At 33.3% G+C, this 26,859-nt stretch overlaps 2 protein-coding genes across 3 annotated transcripts; one reads left to right on the top strand and one right to left on the bottom strand.

The window, feature by feature from the left end:
- The first annotated feature begins 6,342 nt into the window (after positions 1-6,342).
- Positions 6,343-11,158, top strand: LOC107643847 (tetraketide alpha-pyrone reductase 2). Of its 2 annotated transcripts, XM_088488343.1 has the most exons (7): positions 6,355-6,677; positions 6,771-6,943; positions 7,775-7,960; positions 8,225-8,387; positions 9,098-9,287; positions 10,472-10,649; positions 11,141-11,158. In XM_088488343.1, exons 1-6 carry the CDS (start codon positions 6,572-6,574, stop codon positions 10,611-10,613), a joined length of 960 nt encoding a protein of 319 aa, XP_088344469.1. In that variant the 5' UTR covers positions 6,355-6,571; the 3' UTR covers positions 10,614-10,649; positions 11,141-11,158. The 2 variants fall into 2 exon arrangements, with proteins under 2 accessions (XP_016203082.1, XP_088344469.1); XM_016347596.3 differs by lacking the exon at positions 11,141-11,158 and having other exon boundaries at positions 6,343-6,677; positions 10,472-10,758.
- Positions 11,159-12,592: 1,434 nt separating this feature from the next.
- On the bottom strand, positions 12,593-17,471 carry LOC107643848 (caffeoylshikimate esterase). The gene is made up of 8 exons (XM_016347597.2): positions 16,992-17,471; positions 16,813-16,842; positions 16,126-16,255; positions 15,214-15,360; positions 14,975-15,105; positions 13,987-14,124; positions 13,353-13,451; positions 12,593-13,015 (listed from the first exon to the last, which is right to left on the bottom strand). Exons 1-8 carry the CDS (start codon positions 17,340-17,342, stop codon positions 12,797-12,799), a joined length of 1,245 nt encoding a protein of 414 aa, XP_016203083.1. The 5' UTR covers positions 17,343-17,471; the 3' UTR covers positions 12,593-12,796.
- Between the last annotated feature and the right edge of the window lie 9,388 nt (positions 17,472-26,859).

A 26,859-nucleotide genomic window follows, 5' to 3' on the forward strand; every position in this document is an offset into this window, starting at 1 on the left:
TATTCGATTGAGGACAACGAGTTACCATTAGTTTTCTCCTATGCAATTAGCTTTTGGCCAGCAGCCAAATGTTTCCCATTTAAGAATATTTGAGTGTGAGATATATGTTCCCATTGCACCACCTAATCGTACCAAAATGGGACCCCAAAGAAAATTGGGAATATATGTTGGATATGATTTTCCCTCTATAGTGAGATATCTTGAGATACAAACTGGAGATGTATTTAAAGCCCGGTTTGCGGATTGTCATTTTGATGAATCAAAATTTTTAACATTAGGGGGAGAGAATAAGCTTCCTAAAAAGGAACTTAATTGGAATGCATCATCCTTGATGCATTTAGATCCTCGATCAGGGCAATGTGAACTAGAAGTTCAAAAGATTATACATTTGCAAAGAATATAAAATGAAATTGCCTGATGCATTTTCTGATACAAAGAGGATAACCAAATCTTATAAACCAGTAGAAAATGCCCCACTTCAAATTGATGTCCCAGTAGGACAAGTAACCACTGAAGCAAATTTACGCCAGAAGCGTGGCAGGCCTGTCGGTTCCAACGACAAAAATCCTCGAAAAAGAAAAGAGGTAAATACAATTCCTGTTGAAAAAGACATAGTAAAGACACCTGCAATTGTTCAAAATTCTGATATAGTTTTAACGCCAGAAGACATTCAGGTACTTGAAAATTGTGAAAATGACGAGATCTCGATAAATTATGTCTTTACAGGAAAGAAATGGGACTGAAATAAGACAATTGTCAATGAGATATTTGCATATAATGTGGCATTAAATATCATGCATGAAAGTAAGGATCTTGAGCCAAGATTAGTCGAAGAATGTCGACAAAAGAATGATTGGCCAAAATGGAAAGAAGCCATAAAGACTGAATTAGAATCACTTACAAAACGTGAAGTCTTTGGACCTGTAGTCCGTACACCAGAAGATGTAAAACCTGTTGGATAGAGGTGGGTATTTGTGAGAAAACAAAATGAGAAAAATGAAGTTGTGCACTACAAAGCCCGACTTGTGGCACAAGGTTTTTCACAAAGGCCCGGTATAGATTATGAAGAAACGTATTCCCCTGTAGTGGATGCGATAACATTGCGTTATTTGGTCAGTTTATCCGCATATCATAAACTGCATATGCATTTAATGGATGTGGTAACAGCCTATTTATACGGCTCATTAGATTGGGATATCTATATGAAAGTCCCTGAAAGACTAAAGATATCTAAACCATCCAATAAATATTCACAGGGGTTATACTCAATTAAATTGCAAAGATCTTTATACGGTCTAAAGCAATCTGGACGAATGTGGTATAATCGTCTTACTGAGTATCTGGCCAAAATAGATTCAAGAATGATGATATCTGTCCATGTGTTTTCATAAAGAAATCTGCCTTTGGATTCATTATAATTACTGTGTACGTTGATGATTTAAATATCATTGGGACTCCTGAAGAGATTCCAACAATTATAAAAACTCTAAAAGAAGAGTTTGAGATGAAAGATCTTGGAAAGACTAAGTTTTGTCTTGGCCTGCAGATCAAGCATATAAAAAGTGAGATCTTTATTCATCAAACAACATACATAGAAAAGATCTTGAAGAGATTTTATATGGATAAGTCACATCCATTAAGTACCCCAATGATCGTAAAATCTTTGGATGTGGAAAAGGATCAATTCCGTCCTAAGGAAGAAAATGAAGATATCCTTGGTCCTGAAGTACCATATCTTAGTGTCATTGGAGCACTAATGTATCTTGCTAATAATACACGACCTGATATATCATTTGTTGTGAATTTACTAACAAGATATAGTTCCTTTCCAACCAGAAGACATTGGAGTGGAATCAAACAAATCTTTCGATATCTTCATGGAACGGTTGATATAGGATTGTCTTATCCATATGAATCCAAGTCACAATTAGTTGGCTATGCAGATGCTGGATACTTGTCTGATCCACATAAAGGGAGATCTCAAACAGGATACCTGTTTACATATGGTGGAACAGCTATATCATGGAGGTCCACGAAACAGACAATTGCTGCAACATCCTCTAATCATGCCGAAATACTAACAATTCATGAAGCTAGTTACGAATGTTTTTGGCTCAGGAGTTTGATCCAATATATTCTGTCATCATGTGGACTGATTGATCATAAGATAGCTCCAACTGTCTTGTTTGAAGATAATACAACATGCATTGCTCAACTGAAAGGCGAATACATCAAAGGTGATAGAACAAAGTATATTTCTCCCAAATTCTTCTTCACTCATGATCATCAAAATCAAGGGACAATTGATGTTCAACAGATCCGCTCAAGTGACAATCTGCAGATTTATTCACAAAGTCACTCCCAAAATCCTCCTTTGAAAGATTGGTACATGAGATTGGGATGCGCCGGTTTCGAGACATTAAATGATGTCGACAAGAGGGTGAGACTGTACTCTTTTTTCCTTGGTAAGATTTTTTCCCATTGGGTTTTTCTTAACAAGGTTTTTAATGAGGCAGTCCCCATCACTAAAGGATATTGTACTCTTTTTCCTTCACTAAGGTTTTTCCCACTGGATTTTTCTTTAGTAAGATTTTAACGAGGCATATTCCTAAATGGTCATCCAAAGGGGAGTGTTGTGATAAGAATGGGACGTGGATGCCCATTTCCTATGTGGGGCTCATATTCTCAAGAATGAAGTATATTAAAGGAGCATTAAAGAAAGTTAAAAATGTAAACATGATTTACGTATATAAATAGAAGGCCAAAGCCTCACGAGAGATACAACAAAAGCAATAAAATCTTCTCTCCCTCTTTTATAATACAATTCTCTCTCTTACTTTATTTTACAAGTATTTTTGAATACTCTTCTCTCTCACTCTTTATATTAATATTAGTAAATATATTAATCATCTTTATTATATTAAAATAGTAATTGTGGTACTAGAGTCTTCTACTTATACTTTTATTTTATATTTATTTTACAACCGATATATCATTATTCTGTTATGCTTTTCTTGTTTAGCGCTTGAAGTTCTTTCATTGTTTACTTTGTTGATGCATAATTTCTCTTTGTTGATTTGTTTTGGAAGATTATGGGCCTTGTTTGTGTGTTGATTCCTACATTACCCCTCTTGATCATTACTCACCGTGTTGTTTCGGGTTTTAGTCCGTTGTCTTTCTACATAGTTTTCAACATTTTACTGATTACCTTGGCCCAAATCTTCTTCTAGATAGCTAACGAGACTCATAATCTACTACTCAAAAGTAAAAGATATTGGGCCTGTTAGCCCACTTAATTCCCTTCTCTTTAAAATTATTAGCCCTCGCACCTTCAGTTCATTGATAAATCTTTCCATTTCCTAAAATCAACCATAATTCTCTCTCATCAGATCCTCTGCCCCTAAATTGTGGATTATCGGGGATTTTATTCATCTGCTCCTTAGATCCTTGACTCTCCTCTCCCACTCTTCCATAATTTCCAGTCTGAACTTATAATATCCTCTTATTGCCTGTACTATCAGTGTCATTCCACTTTTTGTGTTCTTCCTCTTCAACTAGGCTTTCCTCCATTATTATTAGTGGTTTTACTCTGTTGACTCCTAGTCCAAGTGCATATCTTAGTAATTGCGGATTTCAAATGGCCATAGCCATAGGGTTTTTGCACTTTTCTACCATGGCCCAAGATGCCACGATTCAAGCAATAGCTATCTTGAATTCTTGAATTCGTTCATATTTAAAATCTATCTAGGCACTAGGAAGATAATATCTAGCCAACCAAAATCTTGTTGGTAAAGCTCTAGTAATATTGATTGCCACCTTTGCCTTAAGAAGCGTTCTTTGCAGCACTTTATTCCTACTTTTTTTTCGATAATTTCAATTGTGCTCCTTTTTATATAATTGAGTGGAAGCCTATATATTTGCACCATATGATCATACCTTACTACATAAAGGGGTGTCTTCTCCCTGTGTAGTGGCTCTATATTAGTTTTATTCTTCTTTTGGGCCTTATGTCCTGTTATGCAACCAAAAACAAGTTATTGTGTGAACTACTTTTGTATCATGAATTGAAAAATATCACAATGTGTTTGTTTTCTATTCTAGATATCTAAATTTAGTATTCGTTTTCGTTTGAATTCTAAAATTTAGACATGTAGTCGTTTATGAAATTTTGATTACTAGGTATTCAAATTCTAAATTTTGATTTTGTAATTTTCATCTTAGAGGAGAACTAAGGATGTGGATGTCTAGATTTTTAAATATGGAAAAATTTATAGAGTTGTAGCTATGATAGTTTTGGATGTGAGAAAATAAGAATTTGAAATATGAGAAAAATAATTTTAAAAAAATTAAAAAATCGGTGGAATTGAAAGGCAAATTGATTAAGTTGTAATCATAGAAGATTTGAAGAAATTTTAAAATTAAAAAAAAATGAAACTAATTCAAGTTGATATAAAATAATAAAATCAATTGAACTAAATAATCACTCACTAGAATTAAGATAACTAGTATTTACATGCGGAGAAGGAATAGGATTGGGAGCGTCGACAGAGGCAACAAGATCTTTGTTTAGACGGTTGGAGATGATTTTCTCTATGATCTTTGTAGACAATCTCCTAGAGGATATGACAAAAAGGGAGTTATTTCAATTGTTCAAATGGATGGATAATTGGTCTTAATCCACAAATTCTATCTAACTTACTAATTAAGCTTAATAAAAAGCTAGTGTTAGTGGAAACAAGATCAACTAACAACCCAAAACTACCATTCAATGTTGGACATTAATGACTCTAGTATCCTAGTTCTTCAATCCCCAAACCAAGGAATGAAAATCTACTCCATATTCAAAATGAGCATTTCAATAAATACTTAGTGGGCATGGTAATAAAACATAGTGAATTATAAAATTTAATAAAAACTATAGCCAAACGATCAATACTAACAATTCAATCAAGCATATATAAACCTCAAATATCAAATTCATTAATATGAAACTCAAGAATTCACAAGTGCATATACCAACAAAATAACCTTAATTATAAAAAGAATCTAAGTATAGTGCAAAGGAATGAAAGGACGAGAAAATTAAGAACAACTTACAATTGAGACAAGCTAAATTTCAAAATTAAAGTGTAAATTGTATAAACTCTAATAAATCCTAGAAAGAAGTGAGAGTTTCTCTCTCTAAAAAAATTATGAAAATCTAGTCAAAATTTGTAAAATGATCATATGGTAATGTGTTCTTGTTTTTCTCTAAGAGTATGCTTAAAATTGGCTTCAGGGTATCAAAATTGAGCCAAAAGAGGCCTCCAAAATACATAGCACGTGACTTTTTAAATGAGACACGCGCTCAGACCCGTGCGTAAGCACTATTGTGTCGTACGCATACTTGCCAATTTTCCCACTTATACATACACACAAGTGCCAGCTAATTCTTCACACCTGTGCATACGTACCATTATGTGCATACGCACGCATCCGAATGTCCTTCTCCTTTGTTTTTTTATGAATTCTTCTACTTTGCATGCTTTTTCTCCACTCTTCAAAGCCATTCTTGCCTATTGATCCTGAAATCACTTAAACATATCAAGGTATCGAATGGAATAAAAGTAGAATTAATTTGATAATTTAGAGCACAAAAAGCATGTTTTTAACAATTAGGTATAATTGAGAGAGAATTCACAAAAACATATTATTTAAATGAATAAATGCATGTTTATGTGATGAAAACCACTCATTTCAAGCCAAAAATTATTATCAAATGTGGATTCATCAACTGCCAATCTTCTGGCATGAGAGTGGCAGGGTGAGGATGGCGGCCAATAAGAAAGAGAGTTGGTTGGAGATGATGGGCGGTGGCGGGTGAATCATTCCTTTTGGGTAAAATTTTTTTATAATTGATGAATTTGGAACTTGATTCAACAATATAACAATATAAAAAGATAGAGAGAAAGAAAAAGCATTTGGTGCAGAGAATGTTGTTGTTGACAGTGATGGAGGTAGGACTTAAGAGTGAGTAGAGATGGAGTTGAGATAGGAAATAAGGGTAAAATTGGATAAAATAATTTGACTATTAGTTGACTACCAAAAAATTAACAAAAATAAAATTGAAATTTATTTTAAACGTTAAGAATAAAATTGAACATAATTAAATGTAAGGAATAATTTTAAAAAATTTTAAAAACTTTAGAAATAAAAAATTTACTTTATTCATTAATTTATTATTCTATTTAAATAAGTTAAAATTTTAAATTCAATCTTATAAATATAGTAATTTATTGATCAAATAACAAATTTTAAATAAAATTTAAATTTATAATGAATTAATTTTTAAACCAACTAGCTGACAGTTGTGGTGTGACACATCTGTCATAAACCAAATTGGAATCTAAGTGGAATGAAACTCACGTGACTCTCCAACCTTCACAAAGTTGGGCTATGGAGTTCATCTATTCACTTGATCGGTAGACCTAATCCGATACTACATAAGACCAACAAAGATCACAAACTGCTGCTAAAAGTCAAGAGTTACAAAGACAACAGAAAAGAAATCAGATTAAACGATAACAGAGAAATGCCTGAATTCTGCGTGACTGGGGGCACCGGTTTCATCGCAGCTTACCTTATCAAAGCCTTACTAGAAAAGGGTCACACTGTGAGGACCACCGTGAGAAACCCAGGTGACACTTTTAATTCTAAGGATTCACTTGCTTTTTTTATTTTTATTTTATGCTATAGTTTGATTTCTAATATGTTACTTAATATTTGATCAGATGATGTGGAGAAGGTTGGCTTTCTAAGGGAATTGAGTGGAGCTAAAGAGAGATTAAAGATTTTTAAAGCGGATTTATTGGTGGAAGGGAACTTTGATGAGGCAGTGGAAGGGGTTGATGGTGTCTTTCATACAGCATCTCCAGTGCTAGTTCCTTATGATAACAACGTTCAGGTCTCCTTCAATTCCTTCAATATTCTATCTCCTTAAGCTTAATCAACTTTTTGTTCTTTATGGCTAAAACTAAAAAACCAATAATATATCATCTATGTGTAAAAGAACATTAAAAGAGGTTTGGTACAATTTTTTCAAAAATTAAAAAAGAAAATACTTTTTTATATATATAAATTTGTATTTCTAAAACTCGAAGGAAAGGCAAAATATTAATCTCACATTTGTTGTTATTCTTAATATTTAATGAAAAATATAAATTAATAGGTGTATTAACGATACAAGAACCCACTTTTTGGTGTCAAAATATGGATATACCAATGTTTTAATAGTCTATTTTAATTTGCAGAAATATTTGGTAACAAAAAAAGAATTAACCAAAAATAGCTAAAAGTTGTCTCATTTAATATTTATTAATTATTGTTAAAATTAATGAATGTTAAATAAGATAAGTTTTGACTTTTTTGTGTTTCCCTAACATTACCGATTAATTTGTTGGTGGATTGAATTAATGAACTCCATCATAAAAGATCGATTAATTTGTGGAGTTTTTGACACCAAAAAACTAGATTATATTTAAGAATCATTATTGCTCTATTAGTTAGTTGTTATTTGTCTCACCTTTTGTTGAAGGGGTTCATCTGATTATGCACTTACTTATTATGTCTTGGTCACGTTGTTACTTGGAAAATAAGTTGTTTTAACTTCTAAGGTTGGTGAGAATAAAATAAAACTAGGGAAACGTATTATATTCAAACCAAACTCTACTATAAATTTAGGAAGCACAATTTAATTCTTTTGTAAATTCATTTGAAGATTTGAAATATGTTGCAGGCAACTCTAATTGATCCGTGTATAAAAGGAACCGTGAATGTGCTGAATTCCTGCATCAAAGCAAAAGTTAAACGCGTTGTGCTCACCTCATCTTGCTCTTCCATAAGATACCGTTACGATGTGCAGCAAGTATCTCCTCTTAATGAGTCTCATTGGACTGATATAGAATACTGCAAACGCTACAACGTACGTAGTAACATTTGCTACCATTATCGTAACTTTTTTTTTTCCAGTAATTTGTACTAAATTAAACAATACATATATTTAATTATTTAATATTTATATACAAATATATAATAATTAATTTAGTAACTGATTTTTAGTGTGCATATATAACATTTTTTTTAATCAACAGCATATATAGGTTGGCCTGAGTAATCTTGATACTTCGTTCTGAATATTTAAACAATTTTACCTTTTATATTTTTAAATAATTTTGTGAATATGCAGCTGTGGTACGCATATGCAAAGACTATAGGGGAGAAAGAGGCTTGGAAACTTGCAAAGGAAAATGGAATGGATCTAGTTGTGGTTAATCCCTCTTTTGTTGTTGGTCCCCTGCTTGCACCACAGCCAACAAGCACATTGTACATGATTCTAAGCATCGTCAAAGGTTTGATCCTGTTATACCTAAGGATTATTAGATTGTATTCAGAATAAACTATCATTGACTCTCAAAATATATTAGTTTGTTGATAAATAAATCAATATAGGAATAAATTAATAATTATTGTATGTTACTTAAAGGTTTACTTTCATTTGGAGTAAACTATAATTTTTGTCATGAAATATTGTAGCACCTATAATTTTAACGAGGGAAAAGTATGATTTTTGTTTCTAATATTTTTAATTTATGTTAAAATTATCCTTAAACATTTTTTGTTTTGTCTTTTAAAATGTTTTAGATGTTTAAGAAATAATTTTGATATAAATCGAAAATATTAGAAACAAAATTGAATAAAATTAAAGGTTAAGAATATTTTTAAAAATAATTATAAATATTAGTGACAAAAAAGATATTTTATCCTTTTTATTATAAAAGATATAAGGGTTAGAAAATAAAACTAAGTAACTAACTTTGAAATGTTGCACATTTTATTTTGTTCATACATCCTAACACACACACTTTTCCTTTCTCATGGGTTCTATATAACCACTTCTTAGTCATAGTTAGGATTTGAACTTTGATATACTTTCTAACAAGGCATACACAACTGTCATTAGACCAAGTCTTGCAGTGCAAATGTTTTGTGCAGCATTTACTCAACATATTTTGAACGGTTCTTAATCTTTTTGTTTTCTCCCTTCACCATTTTTAAACAGGTGTGAGAGAAGAATATCCAAATACAACAGTGGGCTTTGTACACATAAATGATGTGATAGCTGCCCACATATTGGCTATGGAGGATGCCAAAGCAAGTGGCAGGCTCATTTGTTCTAGCTCAGTAGCCCATTGGTCACAAATCATTGAAATGCTTAGGGCCAGATATCCTTCCTATCCATATGCTAAAAAGTACGTTAACTTTTACAAATCTTTCTTCTAATCTTTTGTTTCTATTTAACACCATCAATTATATATGGGTTATGCGGAGAAATGTTTTAATCCCAGAAAAGTTGGCTTAGCTACTAGCTAAGCTAGTGTTTTAATAGTATAAAAATAAAGAATTTTCAAAATAGGAAAATTGATAAATTAAAGTAATAAAATAATATTTTAATTACTTTTGAATTTATAAATAGAATCAGAAAAATATAAATATATATAACGGAAATAGAGATACTTAAAAATAGTTTGTTTTTTTTTTTTTAAAAATGCTATGTATACAATAAAAATTAATCAACAAATTAATTATTATACATTTATATATAAATACATATACTATCTTAATTTATTTTTAATATATATTTTATATTCACCTAATATGCTTGAAATTATTTATATCCTACATGATAGTAGCATAGAATTTTGATAAAAACAATAGATTTCGGTATTAGCGTTCTATCTCTATTGTCTGATTGTCTCCATGTTTTAGACGTACAAAATGAACATTTTTTTTTTCTGAAACATATTATCCATGACTATGTTTCTCATGCCAAACAAAATACAAAGACAATCGTTGTATTATATACTTATATTTCTATCTCTTCTATCCCATCAAAGAATTCTCTGCCAAATTATTTTTCAACCATTAATAACTTTTCTGTAATACTTTAGAAATTAATAGTAATTTGCCTTGGCTTTTAATACATTGCTATTTTGATTCTCAAATATTAGTTTAGTATACTTTAGTATCAAAGCGGTCTTCACTTTGAACTGAATTGTTAAGTATTACTAATCTTTTGAATCCGACTGTATAAATAATTAAATATTAACTTTTTGATGGATTATATATTCAGTTTAATTTTGATGTATTGATAATGTCAAATATTTTATATAATCACTTGATCATATTTTATTTTTTGAATAATTATTTACATAGTCAATATAAAAAGATAATAACTTTTATTAACATGATATTATATAATTAGATATATTATTTGACAAGACATCAAAATTAAATTCTTATATATTTTATTTGCACTGTTTGATGATCAAAATGATATTTTACTCAATTCTAAACATTATACCAAATCTCTGTCAATCTTTTGATATGCTTTGAGATCTGCTTTTCTGAAGTTAGATGATATATGGTGTTACAGGTGCAGCAGCCTGGAAGGAGACAACAACCCACATAGCATGAACACCACCAAAATTACTCAATTGGGGTTTCCTCCATTCAAAACCCTTGAACAGATGTTTGATGACTGCATCCAAAGCTTTCAAGAAAGCGGCTTGCTATGACATCGTTGATAATAATCTGTCGAATTTGATGTTCGTGTAAGATTTCTGCTCCAATAATCAAAAATAAAGAAGCAGTAGTGTATTTAACCAAATAGCTATATACTTAAAACACTATAATTTATGTGCACTTTTCTTTCTCTGTTCATGATTCTACTTAATTGTATCGTTATTTGTAAAACAGACTAACCCCGATACGCATAAATCTCTAGAGCAAACACCATTTTGACACTCATTTTAATAACAATAAAACATTCTCTTTAATATTATTATTATTATTATTATTATTATTATTATTATTATTATTATTATTTTAAAAGAAAGAACTCAGTAGTAGTACAATAAAGAAGAGATTATTTCAAGATAAACAATAACACTAAATAAAAACTCAATCAACAAAATAAAGATGAATTCATACTCTACAAAAACACTACAGCTTTTCTAAACACTTATACCTTCTGTCTATATTCGTGGATAACTTCTCTCACGTTGATTTCTAAATTCCAAAAAGTTCTTTCATTCTTTTTCAGGTTCCACACCACAGCATAAAAGCCGATAATCCACATTTACCCAGCACTAAAATCCTCTTTTTTATTTTGTTAACTAGAAAAAATTCAAATACATGTACAATTAATTAATAACGATCATACTTCTTGGTAACATCCTCATTATTATAATACTATGCTTAGTGACAAATATATTATGTGTGCCTACGTGAATACCTAAATACAACATATATTTTCATACACATATATATATACTTACAAAATACATTAGATTCAATTCTACGAGTATACGATATCTCGAGTTCTGACACACAGCAACACCACCTAAACTAAATCTCAAGCTAAACATTATACATATGAATTCCTGTTCCTCATAAAAGAACAAACTCTAAATGAGTGCAGCGGGACTCTAAATCTAACATACCTCGCACATTACCTTCCAACTTTTCGGGAAAGTGAGCCATCTTGTCCGTTCTTTGGAAAAATAAACGAGAATATATACAAGAGGAGGAATAACCAAAGGTCCTCAGTAGGAGAGGTTTTAGAGTGCCATAAAAAGATATACAATATTAGCATCATAATTCATACATGAGTGTGATTAATATTAGTCTTATGAATCGATCTCTTGTAAATCTCTAAATCTTGTAACCATAGGTACACATGAATTCAAAGTATTTAGTTTTGATGAATGACAACTATAGGAATTTGCGAAATCTTGCAAAAGATTTCTTTGATTTGACATGGGAAGAATTCAAGTCAAGGACGTGTTGGGATTACACATAGCACCGAAAAAATTCATGTCTGGGCATAGTATTTTGACCATGTGGACGCTGTTTAGAGAGAATCTGAGGCAGAAACTCATGTCTCTCTTCATGATTTTCTTAGGTATATGACAAGGATATCCTTATGGTATTCTTGTCTATCATGGAAAAGGATAGGTTGCTCCTAGCAGGTTGGCTTTGATGAAGGATGTGTGGTGGAGAATGAACTTCCCCATAGAGCCAACAAGGAAGTTACGCTATAAATTTCAACAAAGTTTTTTTATTGTTGAGCATTAATAACAAACAACCATATGATCACCAAGAATATTTCACATAACCATATTGGTAGCCCAGTAGCCAAGACGCCCGAGCCTCAAAAAGGCAAAGGAATTAAGAAAGCAAGTGAAATAAGGTATCCAACTTGGCTCTACAACATAGTTATGATCCCTAAGAGTAACGGAAAGTGCAGGATGTGTATTGACTACATTAACCTAAACAAGATTTGCCTAGAAGAAAATTGTTCCAGCACAAGCTTTAGTATGACAGAAGAACAGTAGGAGAATCGAAGGGCAGCACTCAAATTTTGGATCGAATCCACGCCATCTATGGCTTCCCAACTCCCCAGTCCCCAGATCAAGAAGGGCCCCAAATCAGCACTTCGGCCATAACATTTAAACAAAAATAATAAAGAAGCATAAGAGGATGAGAATATACCTTTGGATCAATATAATTTATTCATTCCAAGATGAATAATACATGAAAATGTGAAAGAGATTGAAGAGGCGTTCCTAGAATGACACCTACTCTTTATTCCAGACCAACGACTTCTAGAATTTCTTGATTAGAAGTCACAGAATTGTTATATTATTTGAAGAATGACATAACATGAAAATGGGGGAAATATTCCATGGTGAGGACATCACTTAGTTGAACACCTAGAATTAAGCCAAGACACAATGTCATCATGTACAGCAAAAATTCTCTCATCAGGTTCACCTTCTAGAATGCAGTGATAACCACCTTCATAAATCTTTAGAGTCTTATCCTTGCTAGACGCACTCTCATAAAGAAACCGGCTCACCAATGGATCCGTCACCTTATCATCTCCTCCATGAATAACCAATAATGGAGCCGAAACCTGCAATCATCCACATGCACACGCAAAATATAGTTTTTCTTCTTCTTATGGTAATTATTGCACATAGAAAAATTCAAAAATAGATTTAGCTAGAGTATCGTATGGGCACTTGTAATATTTACCAATGGTGGATTTTAAATTGAGAAAACAAAAATGAAATGCTTAAATTTCCAGAAAGGGATGATACGGGATCTTTTCTATTTTAGTGAGAAAACCTTCTTTGAGTTGCAACAAAAGAAAAGGATCTCAAATATGAAAAAAGAAACAAACTACCAAAGCAATGGAAAAGAACTCAAATATGAAAATATAGAGATTGGAAGACAAAAAGAATACTGACCTTCTGTACTTGTGATTCAATTTCTTTTGTGGTTCGTAAAAGCTCCATACCGGTTTTCAGTCGCGGATTATCATCATAACAAATGACATTGTAAACAGCCTAAAAAGATAAATCAACACTAGGGATAAGTTAATATTATCAATGTATTTAGTTTGATTATGACTAACACGGGTTTTGTTTTGCAAATCAATACAAAATTTAAGTATCAAGTAGAACAAACAACAACGTCGCAAATCTGAGACAACAAATTGAGGCTTTGAATAGAGTAACCTCTGTCACAATTTCCCATCTTTCTCTAATTAAAATAGATGAGATCGTCAAACATGAACAAACTCGATGATTGTAACTACAACGTACGAGTTCATGTGAAAGATAATGAAATGATGAGACAGTCAAAGAGAGAACTAAACAATAATAGACTCTGAAGTAATCCTTAACTCCAAACAGCATGATTTATATATATATATGACAATGCGGAAAATATGTCAGAAAACACGATAAAAATGAATCAATCAACTTCTAAGTTCTAACACTAAGAAAGTGCAAGATATTTTGTTGAAGAGCAAGACAATGAATCAAAATGTCTATTTTGTTATATTGGAATCCAAAAGTTAATTCTGTACAAGTCACTAACCAATTTTCTTTTGCTTGGTTCCCTGAAGGCAAGCTCTGCTAGATCTTGGTTTGGGAACAGTTTTGCTTTTGGCATCACCTTCGATAAAAGAGTTAATACCTTCATAACTGCATCAGATGGCATCACATCATCTGCAATCTACCCGCAACAGAAATCAGCAAACCATGCTTCAACTGAAAGTTGTACATTACAAAACTATATTGAAAAGACGGGACAAAAAAGAAATTACAAAAGCCACTTTTTATCAAAGAGTGTTTAACTATTTGAGTTAGCGATAAAAGTTTCCAGCTTGTAATGCAAAAATGTTCACGTAAATTAAAGCAGAACAAAACTTGGAAATCACAATCCTTAAACTAATCTCCAAATTCAAAATGATTATCATAAATATTGTTTGGCTAAGCCAGGTAAATACTGTAATAGCTAATAAGATTATTAAAAAAACATTTTCCATTGAATTTTAAATAAATTAACCCCACAATATAGTAGTATGAATGTGATGGCCCCTAAAAAGGGAACACAATTATAAAATATAAAAAAAACTAGTTGCCACAAAAAAGTAAGCTTAGTTCAATCATTATCCAAAGGTAAGCTTTTGTAATGGCTAATGAGTTTCTCTTCTGTATCAAATGCAAACTATTATCTATAATATACATAAGCATATTCCCAATCTAATAAGAAACAAGCATCATTGTTTTATATTTCACCAATGAATGCTAATAGCAGTTTGGTTTAGTGTCCCTTGTCACTCTTTAAAAGCTAAAGGAGTGTCGCAGGTTCGACATTAATTATATATAACATTTTTTATTGGTCAATATAATCGAGCAAAGATCCAATTGTATCAACCATTGATAGAAACAGCAATCGATGCTTGCAGAAGACGAAAAACTACTCAAACTGAATTCAGTGCAGAGTTTACGCTGAACTACAACGATTTAAATTAAATAAAAAATTGGTGAGCATCGAATGAAATACAGATGGACGAGCTTACTTTACACATTGGTGCTACAAGGATCATTCCATCCCAATTATTTGGCTCCTTCAAATGAACTTTAATAGAAACTGCTCCTCCCATTGACTGCCCCAATATAAAGCGAGGCAACTCTCTCAGCTCAGGCCTTTCTGCCAATTGAAATACAAACCATGATTTTAAGGGGTAAAAAGAGTTTAAATATTTTAAATCTTCACATGTGAAATGTTACAGCAGTCATGGATACTAAAACTTCACACCTTTAATTCTTCTATAATGCTCGATAACATCATCAACTAAATCATCAAAATTTGGTATGTATCCATGTAATCCTTCTGAAAGGCCAAAACCTGGATAGTCCATAGCATAAACACCATATCCCGATGATGCAATTCTCCTGGCTATACCTGAGGAAAAAATTGAAAAATAGATAAACTAAATGCCCTGTGAATCATGCAAATAAATTGGCTTGATTTGAGAAGATGTTTTCTGTTTTTTATTTTCAATGTTTTATATTTCTAGAACTTTGTAAACAAGAGTGAAAACGGGAGTAATTTGTAAAGAAAAGAGTGAATACAGGGAAAACAATATGATAACGACAAAGCCTTGTCCTACTAGGTGAATTCATGACCAAACAATGTCATTGCTTGCTTTTGTAAAAAATCAAAATAACAAACTTCCCAATTTGATCTAATCCGCGGATTCTTTTGTCAATGATTCATTGAATGATAAATCATGCATGTGATGGAGATACAAGATTTAAATAATGGAAAATCCAATATTGTAGAATAGTTTCTAAAATGACTGAAAATGTGGAAAGATATAATTTGATCATTCTAAGCAAATCCAAAATCTGTATAGACAAAACCATTCATTAGTTCCCAACCATGGTCAAATGGATGCATATGAAACTTGCCTGAACTCAACCCGGTTACACTTACATCTCTTCAAAATCCCGTTTTCAATTATATCCTGTTTTAACTTTATTTCCCCATACTTAGAAGAAGAGAAGACACCGAGTATGAAAACAAATATGAACACACAAACCAAACACCCTCTTAGACTCCAAAAAAACAAAACAGCCTCTTCAACACATAATACAGGGCAGAGCAACAACATATAATAGAGAGCAGGGCAACTTGGCAGCATTTTGAAATCAAATTATGACAAACCTTCAAAGAAGAAGGTGCAAGTATCGCCATATCCGTGGCAGAAACATACAGAGGCCTTAATCGGAACCCCTGGCCGTGGCAACCAGCTCTTACAGAAAATTTCCAATCCCCTAGAATTCCTCTCGTACCACTGAACAAATAAGTAAACAATTTATCACACAATTCACCAAAACTAAATCATAATATATATAAAGCATAAACATCTTGACATCCAAAAGATTTGGCACTAACTGAAAAAATAAAATAAACAAAATACACAACAAAACACTCATACCCCCCACCCCCCCTTCCCCCAAAAAAAAACCAAAAGTTTGATAAACTTTTGAAGATTTTACTTCCGACTGGAAAAAAAATAAAACAAAATAAACGAAAAACAATTCATAACCATCAGGAAAGTTTGATCAAATTTACAAAAGTTGGGTCCGGTGAATTTCTTTCATATAGAAACTATTTTGTAAGAAGTAGAATCTTTCTATTGCAGAAAAAAAGGTTACATTCACAAGGTAAAGCAGATAACAAGAAACCTCTTGTCACTGAATAAATAAGTAAATCATTTATGACGCAGAGGTATAACATCATTATAAAAGACAAAAACTAAGACAAATAAACCCTGAAAATCTATACTTGGAACATATTAGTCCCTAAAAAGAAAAGTACCAATAAAGTTTTGCAGAGATTGAAACTTACCTCTTCGGTTCTGATCCCTTCAGGAGCATTCTGGCATTGGAGATTGAAACATCAGCAACTGGTTCTTAAGCAATGCCAAAACCAAAACCAGTAAAAGAAGTTTAAAAAGAAAAAGCAAAAAACAAATGTAACTTAAGCAATGGAAGCGTTCCAATATCCATGACCAAGATTCAACTAACCTTGAACAAGCAGTGATCCAGCTGCTGATGAACTTCAATGAAGGCTGCACGGACCTTTCTGCGCGAGTAAGCGAAGTCAAGATTATAAGAAGCTATGGAGTTTAACTCTTCACTCACACCTTCAATGGATGCTTTCTTTGCTGTAACCGTGAGTTTTCTGTTAATGGGTTTTGATCCCTTGTGGTTGGTTGAAAAGTGAAGTTCTTGCTTCTTTAAGGGGTGCTTGATCGGAGATATCGGTGTGAAATGAAGTTGTGAAAGGATCTCTGACCGGAATCTGAAAGTCAGAGAGAGATTCATGTTGGAATGAGAGTGATTCACGGGTTTGTTAATTTGTGTTGTTGGGATCATATGGAACGTTTTGCGGACACAAAGGTTTCGTAGTGCTGCAATTAAAGAGGGGAAAGTGGGAAAGTGGGAAACTGCGAACAACGTAACACAAAAAATGGTACTCAGTCAACTTTGTATTTTAATCAAGCCAAACTAATTAGATGGTACCCCAAATTTTATAATAAAAATAAGAGTATATCCACGTCGGTTTTTTAAGTTTTTAAAATAGAATATTATAGTTTTTTAAGTTTTTTAATATAAAATAATCTCTAATATTTATTTTTGTTAGATAATATAATTTTTTTTAATTTGATTTGTTAATGATTACGAACGTAAAATATTAACTAATATATGTGGCTATTAAGTGTTTATCTATGTAAATTGAATTTCTATAGTAAAGTACAAAAATTTTCTAGAAATTTTTAAAATTATCAAAATATTTTTTAAAATAATTTCTTCAAATATTTTTAATTTAAAATAAGTTAAATTAAATTAAAAAAATACTAATTTAATTTAAAAATTATAAAATAGTCTCCTTCAAATGTTTTCATAAAAAATAATTTAAAATAAATAAATTTATATTTATTTTATTAATTTAATTTAAGTTATAGATACTATATTCTTATAAAACACGGACACTTTGCTGAGTTATCATGTCCGCATGTTGGACACATTTTGGACACTACATTTACTGACACTCGTCCGACTCGTGTGTCTGTCTGCTGTGTCCCCGTATCTTAATAAAAAGCAAAAAAACTCTTTTCCGGATAAGTTTGGACACACCTAAATATCATCACGTGTTAGCGTGTTCAGTCTTATTCTTAACATATATTCTTGAAATAAATTTAGATATAGTATATATTATTATTTATTAAAACAAAAAATATTTTAAATACTTGATATAATTAAAATAAGACATTAAAAATAATTAAAAAATTAATTTATATTTTAATATCAATAAAATATCAAAATATCATTACGATTTATCTAAAAAATATTTTATATTTTATATGTATGTGTGTCCCCATGTCTTATAGGATTTTAAAATTTGCGTGCCAGCGTGTCCCATGTTATATCGTGTCTTGTGTGTGTCAATGTCAGTGTCCGTGCATTATAGCTATATTCCAATATCATTCTTTTATAATGAAAAAAATGAGTTAATATTATTTGAAGATATGTAATGTCATTCATTTTAAAATAAAAAGTTTTATAGAAATAATTGAGACAATATTTTAGAATTTGGATATAACGAAAATTAAGTTATCTATGAAGTTAAATTTGTAAGCTTTGTTCAACCACAAAAATCAATATAAATCATTTACAAAATCTCAATGTGAATCTCTTAATATTTTGCCACACTTGAGAAAGAAATTTGACAAATCCAAATATTATGTTCATGTTTTTGAAAAAGTTTTGGAATTTATTGGTTACAATATCAAACAAAGTAGACTTACAGTGGAAGGTATTTATACTATTATAATTAGCAATTATGCCTATTTATCTAAGTTTATTTGGAGTTCATTCTTAGGAGTCTAAGTATATAAATAACAATCTTTATAATATAATGACCTCTAAAAAATACTTGTTATTATTATAGTTTTTACATTATTGATCTCGATGTAGTCATAGGTTAATAATTAAATAATATTATTTCTTATGATATTTATATAGTATCTACAAATTAAATTAAATTAATACTTTTTAATTTATTTTAAATTAAAATATTCAAAAGTAGGATGTATTTAGCCTACGCGTTCGATCCGACATGTAAGACTTTCCTGACAACGTTAAGCAAAGCAGTAATAAAGTGGTTCGATAGCTTATCTCTATGTCGATGACTTATTTTGATTACCTGGCAAAGAAGTTTCTTACTCGATTTTCAATTCAAAAGGACAAAATTAAACATGCTCCAAGTCTCTTAGGAATAAAACAAGAAGTCGGAGAGATTCTCCGAGCTTATATGGAAAGATTCAACAAAGCCTGCTTAGAAATACAGAATTTGCCTTCCGAAGTAGTAATAATGGGGTTAGTTAATAGCCTTAAAGAATGGTCATTTTCACAATCCATATCAAAGAGGCATCCGACCTCTTTATATGGAGTACATGAACGGATAGAGAAGTATATCAACGTGGACTAAAATTCCCAACTTAGAGATCCAGTCTCAAGGCCAAATCTTTCCTACCAAACTCGGAATAAGGATAAGGAGACAAAGAAAAAAGAGGAATATAGCTCAGAAAAATTTCGGAGATACCACAACTATACCCCACTCTGAATTTCTCTTGTTGATATCTATAGGAAGATTTGTTACACTGAAAAACTTTCTTAAATTGCTGTTTGAGATTGCTACCTAGTATTTAGGCTCTAAGGCTAATAGAGATGAGTTAGTTAGTTTAACTTGGTAATTTTCTATCATGAGTTAGAAAACGGAGCCTTAGATTTCTGGAGTATTGAGGATGGAATAGTTGCATGGGTTGGAAGAGTACTTATGTTGATGATGAGCATGATGAACTGTGGAACTGAGAATTGATAATGTTTGTAATGAGTCTGGGACTCGAGGATAAATAATGAATTAATGAATACTGAAAGTGATCACTGAGGAATATGGATATACTGTTTATTACTAAGATTGTTGAGACGCTATGCGCCTGGCAAGGATGGTTGGTTAATTCTGCTTGTCGAGGATGCGGCAGCGGCGTAAGGGCCGTGGTTAGTGTAAAACCCGTTCAAATCATAATTAATTAAATAATAAATTAAATAGGAGCGAATATGGCTAGAAAATTTAGCAATCGGAATTTGATCATTTAAATATGATATTTAGACTCAGTGAATTTTTCTGAGTCAGAAAACATAGATTTCTGCGTAAAAATGCGCACTAGAAATTTGACCGGCAATATCGGCTGAGATCTATCCGGTACTGCAGCTGAATAAATTAATTATAAGTGAATAAGGTTAAGAAATGAGAAATTATAATTTGGGAAGCTAGAAATATTTAAAATACGATTTAAAACTCTAATTTTAAAGGTTTTGGCCCAAAATTGGGCTAACAGACTAAACCAAGTGAATCGGGCCCAAGACCCAATATATATAAACATTAGTTATGAGCATTTCATCTCATTAACGCTAAAGAAAGGGGTGTGAGGCGCTGAAATGGAGAAGAGAGGAAGAAGAGAGAAAATCCTAACTCTATCAAACTTCAAATCACCATAACTTTTGATCCAGAACTCCGATTGACGAGCCGTTTATGGCCACGCGTCACTCTTCTCATCCTCTATAATTCTATCTAAGTTTTGTGGTGAATATTTCACTGTCCTTTGCCCAGTTTTCATTTTTCTCCTTAAATTTGAGTTTGGTCATGGGTGTTTCTGTCCATGGTTTGCTACCAGGACGTGTCGGATTGGCTATATAACCGACATATGATATTATCAGTCATAGGGCAGGCATACAACATTTGCATATGTTTGAATTGTTTGGGTTTGCCTATTTGTTTTGGATTGCTATATCATATGCTATATTACCTGATTATACGCTACTTGTTCTACTTGTACCTTATTATGTATTATTTGTCTGTATTGGTTGTGTTTGTACAATTGAGAGGTCTCTTATGCTGGTGTCAGTTGACACTGAGGGCTGTTCTTGTTGAGATGGAGTAATAATATGATTAACTTAAACTGATGATTATTGAATGAGGTAATTTGAGCTCCCTGGGTAGACGCAGTGAAGTGATTTCACTTGCTCCAGGTGAGGACATGAAGTATTGTTATAGAATTGCTGAGACAGAATAACTGGTGATGGTTTGGCTTATGATTCTGATTTTGATTTGTTGGAGAGTTAGAAAGTTGGGAAGCATGAGGAAGAGGAATTAGATTTAGCATTCCGTTATGACAGTTGCCTAATTATGGATTAGCGTGAATATAGGATGAATATTGGGTGAAAGGAAGTTTAGGTTGCTTAGTGAGTTTTTATTACAATGCATTGTATTTATTTGGCACTTTTACCGTGGGAACCCATGGGTCAAGGGTTCTCATTCCGTATATATCTCTTGTTTTTCAGATACAGGTGCAGGTGCTCAGAAGTGAGCTGTGGTTCATCTGAGAGATGGCGAAGATCTTTATATTCTCTACCTTATATTTTGCTTAGAATATCTCCCCCTTTATTTTGAAAAGCTTATATTATGTATTGAATTCTTTTGAACTTGCCTATAGAGACTCTTATGTTTCTTTTGGGAGAGATTAGGAGATACTGTTGTCAACTACTTTCATACTGTACCCTAGCCGGCCTAAACTTCGCGGGTTGCAACTAGTGGCTATTTACTTATGTTATATATCTATATACTGTCCTTCTCTTACTCTCCTTTATGCCTTTATCTGTATATCACTTTCGACTTCACGTTTTATCTTTTAGTTGTCGATACGTGAGCGATACGACTTCGCGATTTTTATTTTACTCCTTTTCAAGCTTCTCATTTAATACTTCCTTTCACTTTTACTTATAACTATATATTATAATCCACCTGAGAGTCGTACCACCGTAATATCATTGACTTATGACTCGAGTATAAGGATATGAATATTAGGGTGTTACATTATGGTATCAGAGTAGTTCGTCCTCGTGAGCCTGAGGGATGGAACTGCTTATGCTTCAATGCATACTCTGAGTCTGTGCCTGTGCTAGTTAGGGTATCCGACTGATACGTCTAGCATGAAGTTCATGAGCGTACCTTTTGTACTTTGAAGTACTAGACTTCCGATGTTGAGACTGATCAACTTGATATCGATTGTTTGGTGTGTATAGGAACCAGATGGCGCCTCGTGGATGCGGTTGAGGCCGTGAGAGAGGTCGTTCTAGTATTCAGGGACCGAAAACCAACCCGAATAACCCGGTAAAATTCATTGCGGTGTTGGAGAACATGGCTGCTGCTATGCAGGCCACTGCGGAGGCTCTTAGGCAACAGATAAACAATAATGGCAATGGCAAAAGTGGAGCTCAAGGCCCGATGACACTGGTAAACTTCTTAAAGGTTAATCCACCTAAGTTCAAGGGAACCACCAATCTGACTGAAGCCGATACCTGGTTTCAGGCTAAGGAGTGAGCACTGCAAGCGCAGTTGGTACCTGACGAGAAGTGTGTTGCATTTGCTACCTATCTGCTCACTGGGGAAGCGTTGCATTGGTGGCAGGGGACACAACGCCTCCTGCAGCATGATGATGATCCTATTTTCTGGAATGCCTTCTAGGTGGAATTTTATAAGAGGTACTTTCCAAATTCTGTAAGGACGGCAAAGGAATTTGAGTTACTGCAGTTGAAGCAGGGTGCCATGTTCGTGTCGAAATATACAAATAAGTTTGAGAAACTGTGCCGGTTTTCCCGTATCTGTCAAGGTGCTCTGGGAGACTTCGAGGAATGGAAGTGCATTAAGAATGAAGGAGGGCTCCGGAGCGATATCTTAAGTTCAGTGGGACCAATGGAGATCCAAACTTTCTTAGAGTTGGTGAATATAAGAGCAGAGTTGCTGAAGAGTGTGTGAAAAAGGTGGCTGGAGAGAAAAAAAGTCATAGAGAGCACAACCAAGGATTCGCACCAAGGAGTCGAGAGTTTAAGGAGAAAGGATACACACAACACTTTTCCCAAGGACATAATAACTTTGCAACGAATGAGGAGTCCCAAGGGAACGGTAAGGGAAAACAGACAGTAGCTGCTTCAGATGTTTCGAGCTGCAGAGATGTGAAAGTCATCACCCAAAAAGGCCGTGCCGATTGGGGTTAGCTGTATGTTACAAGTGTAGGTTACCAGGGCATGTATCAAGAAATTGCCAACAAGGAGGGAGTCAAGATGCGGGCCGATTGCGATAGTAAGATTAAGGTAATTGCAATAATCAGGCTTAAAGGACAGTGCATGATTTTATAATACCACCTTTACAATAAAATTGGGAATATCGAGCTTAGTATTAGACTTAGAACCAAACCGGATGGTCCGAGTAGGGGTTTGCTTTAAACAAAAATGCTTTGGGCTTTGAATACCTGATAAGTTTAGCAGATTAATACAAATGGATAAATGTCTGTGATGTAAATGATTTTCTGTTGAGATTGATATGTTGTGTTTGTTATTTAATTGGTTAATTTCTGGATTTTTGGTGAAACGGATTGAATCTGTGACTTTTAGTTTCCTTTGATTTAAATAGATAAGGAATGGTCCTAAATGATAGATTTGGAAACGTTGATTTGAAATGTTGGTGTTGATTGAGTTGAGGTTGAAAGGAGGGGACCCGTGACGAGTGGCAAACTCCAGTTTTTAGGGGAGATGCTGTCGAAATTTTCCTAAGAATTTGAAAGAGTGTTGGTTATGGTTTTGAAAATAATTTTTTATTTGAGTAACTTTAACAAAAGAGTTGTGTTTCGAATGCTTTTATAGATTATTAAAGAAAATTGGATTCTTATGATTTTGTTAACTTGTTATTTCAAACTCATTTGATTTCTAAAAATGAAGAGAGTTTTGATTAATTAGTAAAATACTTTTAAATAGCAATTTATATATAAATTTGAGGGTTTGGCAATAAGAAATTAAGTCTGGAGATTATGCTTGGAGTTGAGCTGTGATTAGTTGTAATTGGCTTGACAAAGAGAGAGGATAAGGATGGAGTATGAGTAAGGTATGGTGATGATTTTTGGTTGATTATAGTGATGTGGGATGATGACTATGATTAATGATGATGGTGATTGGTATGCGAAATCGTGATCACTCAGATTTGGTGTTGTAAAATTATTTGTTCGTTCTTTCCCTGGCAATGGCACCAAAAACGGATGCACAGAACCATGGTCCAAACATAACTTCACAACTTCGCACAACTAACCAGCAAGTGCACTAGGTCGTCCAAGTAATAAACCTTACGTGAGTAAGGGTCGATCCCACGGAGATTGTTGGTATGAAGCAAGCTATGGTCACCTTGTAAATCTTAGTCAGGCGGATATCAAATAGTTATGGAGTTTTCGAATATAATTAATAAATAAACAGAAAATAAAGATAGAAATACTTATGTAGTTCATTGGTGAGAATTTCAGATAAGCATATAGAGATGCATTCGTTCCTCTGAATCTCTGCTTTCCTGCTGTCTTCATCTAATCAATCTTACTCCTTTCCATGGCTGGCTTTATGTAAGGACATCACCGTTGTTAATGGCTACTTTTTATCCTCTCTAGAAAATGGTCCGATGCGCTGTCACTGCATGGCTAATCATATGGAGGCATCACCGTGATCAATGGCTGCGTCCTATCCTCTTGTGAAAATGGTCCAAATGCTCTGTCACAGCACGGCTAATCATCTGAGGTTCTCGATCATACTGGAATAGGATTCACCCTCCTTTTGCGTCTGTCACTACGCCCAGCACTCGCGAGTTTGAAGCTCATCACAGTCATTCAATCCCAAAGTCCTACTCGGAATACCACAGACAAGGTTTAGACTTTCTGGACTCTCATGAATGCCGCCATCAATCTAGCTTATACCACGAAGATTCTGATTAAGAGATCCAAGAGATACTCATTCAATCTAAGGTGGAACGGAAGTGGTTGTCAGGCACGCGTTCGTGGGGGGAATGATGATGATTGTCACGTTCATCACATTTATATTGAAGTGCAAATGAATATCTTAGAAGCGGAATAAGTTGAATTGAATAGAAAAACAGTAGTACTTTGCATTAATCTTTGAGGAACAGCAGAGCTCCACACCTTAATCTATGGAGTGCAGAAACTCTACCGTTTGAAAATACATAAGTGATGAAGGTCCAGGCATGGCCAAATGGCCAGCCCCCAAAACGTGATCACATGATCAAAAATACAATCCAAAGATGTCAAATACAATAGTAAAAAGTCCTATTTATACTAAACTAGTTACTAGGGTTTACAGAAGTAAGTAATTGATGCATAAATCAACTTCCGGGGCCCACTTGGTGTGTGCTTGGGCTGAGCTTGAAGTTTCCACGTGGAGAGGTCATTCTTGGAGTTGAACGCCAGTTTGTAACGTATTTCTGGCGTTTAACTCTGGCTTGTAACGTGTTTCTGGCGTTTAACTCCAGACTGCAGTGTAGAACTGGCGTTCAACGCCCTTTTGCGTCATCTAAACGCAGCCAAAGTATGGACTATTATATATTTCTGGAAAGCCCTGGATGTCTACTTTCCAACGCAATTGGAAGCACGCCATTTTGAGTTTTGTAGCTCCAGAAAATCCACTTTGAGTGCAGGGAGGTCAGAATCCAACAGTATCAGCAGTCCTTCTTCAACCTCTGAATCTGATTTTTGCTCAAGTCCCTCAATTTCAGCCAGAAAATACCTAAAATCACAGAAAAACACACAAACTCATAGTAAAGTCCAGAAATGTGAATTTAACATAAAAACTTATGAAAATATCCCTAAAAGTAACTAGATTCTACTAAAAACATACTAAAAACAATGCCAAAAAGCGTATAAATTATCCGCTCATCACAACACTAAATTTAAATTGTTGCTTGTCCCCAAGCAACTGGAAATCAAATAGGATAAAAAGAAGAGAATATACTATAAATTCCAAACTATCAATGAAACATAGCTCCAATCAGATGAGCGGGACTTGTAGCTTTTTGCCTCTTGAATAGTTTTGGCATCTCACTTTATCCATTGAAGTTCAGAATGATTGGCATCTATAGGAACTCAGAGTTCAGATAGTGTTATTGATTCTCCTAGTTCAGTATGATGATTCTTGAACACAGCTATTTTATGAGTCTTGGTCGTGGCCCTAAGCACTTTGTTTTCCAGTATTACCACCGGATACATAAATGCCACAGACACATAATTGGGTGAACCTTTTCAGATTGTGACTCAGCTTTGCTAAAGTCCCCAATTAGAGGTGTCCAGGGTTCTTAAGCACACTCTGTTTTTGCTTTGGACCTTGACTTTAACCGCTCAGTCTCAAGTTTTCACTTGACACCTACACGCCACAAGCACATGGTTAGGGACAGCTTGGTTTAGCCACTTAGGTCAGGATTTTATTCCTTTAGGCCCTCCTATCCACTGATGCTCAAAGCCTTGGGATCCTTTTTATTACCCTTGCCTTTTGGTTTTAAGGGCTATTGGCTTTTTGCTCTTGCCTCTTAGTTTTAAGAGCTTTGGCTTTTTCTGCTTGCTTTTTCTTTTTTTCTATTTTTTTCGCTATTATTTTTTTTCTGCAAGCTTTGTTCTTTGCTGCTTTTTCTTGCTTCAAGAATCATTTTTATGATTTTTTAGATTATCAAATAACATGTCTCCTTGTCATCATTCTTTCAAGAGCCAACATATTTAACATTCTTAAACAACACCTTCAAAAGACATATGCACTGTTCAAGCATTCATTCAGAAAACAAAAAGTATTGTCACCACATCAATATAATTAAACTAAGTTCAAGGATAAATTCGAAACTCATGTACTTCTTGTTCTTTTGAATTAAAACATTTTTCATTTAAGAGAGGTGATGGATTCATAGGACATTCATAACTTTAAGAAAAAGTTACTAAATACTAATGATCATGTAATAAGA

This window comes from Arachis ipaensis, chromosome B5, assembly GCF_059453495.1.
Source record: "Arachis ipaensis isolate K30076 ecotype BB chromosome B5, ASM5945349v1, whole genome shotgun sequence".
NCBI classification, from domain to species: domain Eukaryota; kingdom Viridiplantae; phylum Streptophyta; class Magnoliopsida; order Fabales; family Fabaceae; genus Arachis; species Arachis ipaensis.

Excerpts from the sequence above, each read along its gene's own strand:
- LOC107643847 (XM_016347596.3), top strand. The coding sequence starts at position 6,572 with ATGCCTGAATTCTGCGTGACTGGGGGCACCGGTTTCATCGCAGCTTAC. Across the intron at positions 6,678-6,770 it reads GACCACCGTGAGAAACCCAG|ATGATGTGGAGAAGGTTGGC; the intron begins GTGACACTTTTA and ends ATATTTGATCAG. Across the intron at positions 8,388-9,097 it reads GATTCTAAGCATCGTCAAAG|GTGTGAGAGAAGAATATCCA; the intron begins GTTTGATCCTGT and ends ATTTTTAAACAG.
- LOC107643848 (XM_016347597.2), bottom strand. The coding sequence starts at position 17,342 with ATGATCCCAACAACACAAATTAACAAACCCGTGAATCACTCTCATTCC. Across the intron at positions 13,452-13,986 it reads AACCAAGCAAAAGAAAATTG|GCTGTTTACAATGTCATTTG; the intron begins GTTAGTGACTTG and ends TTATCTTTTTAG. Across the intron at positions 13,016-13,352 it reads TTGAATCACAAGTACAGAAG|GTTTCGGCTCCATTATTGGT; the intron begins GTCAGTATTCTT and ends GGATGATTGCAG.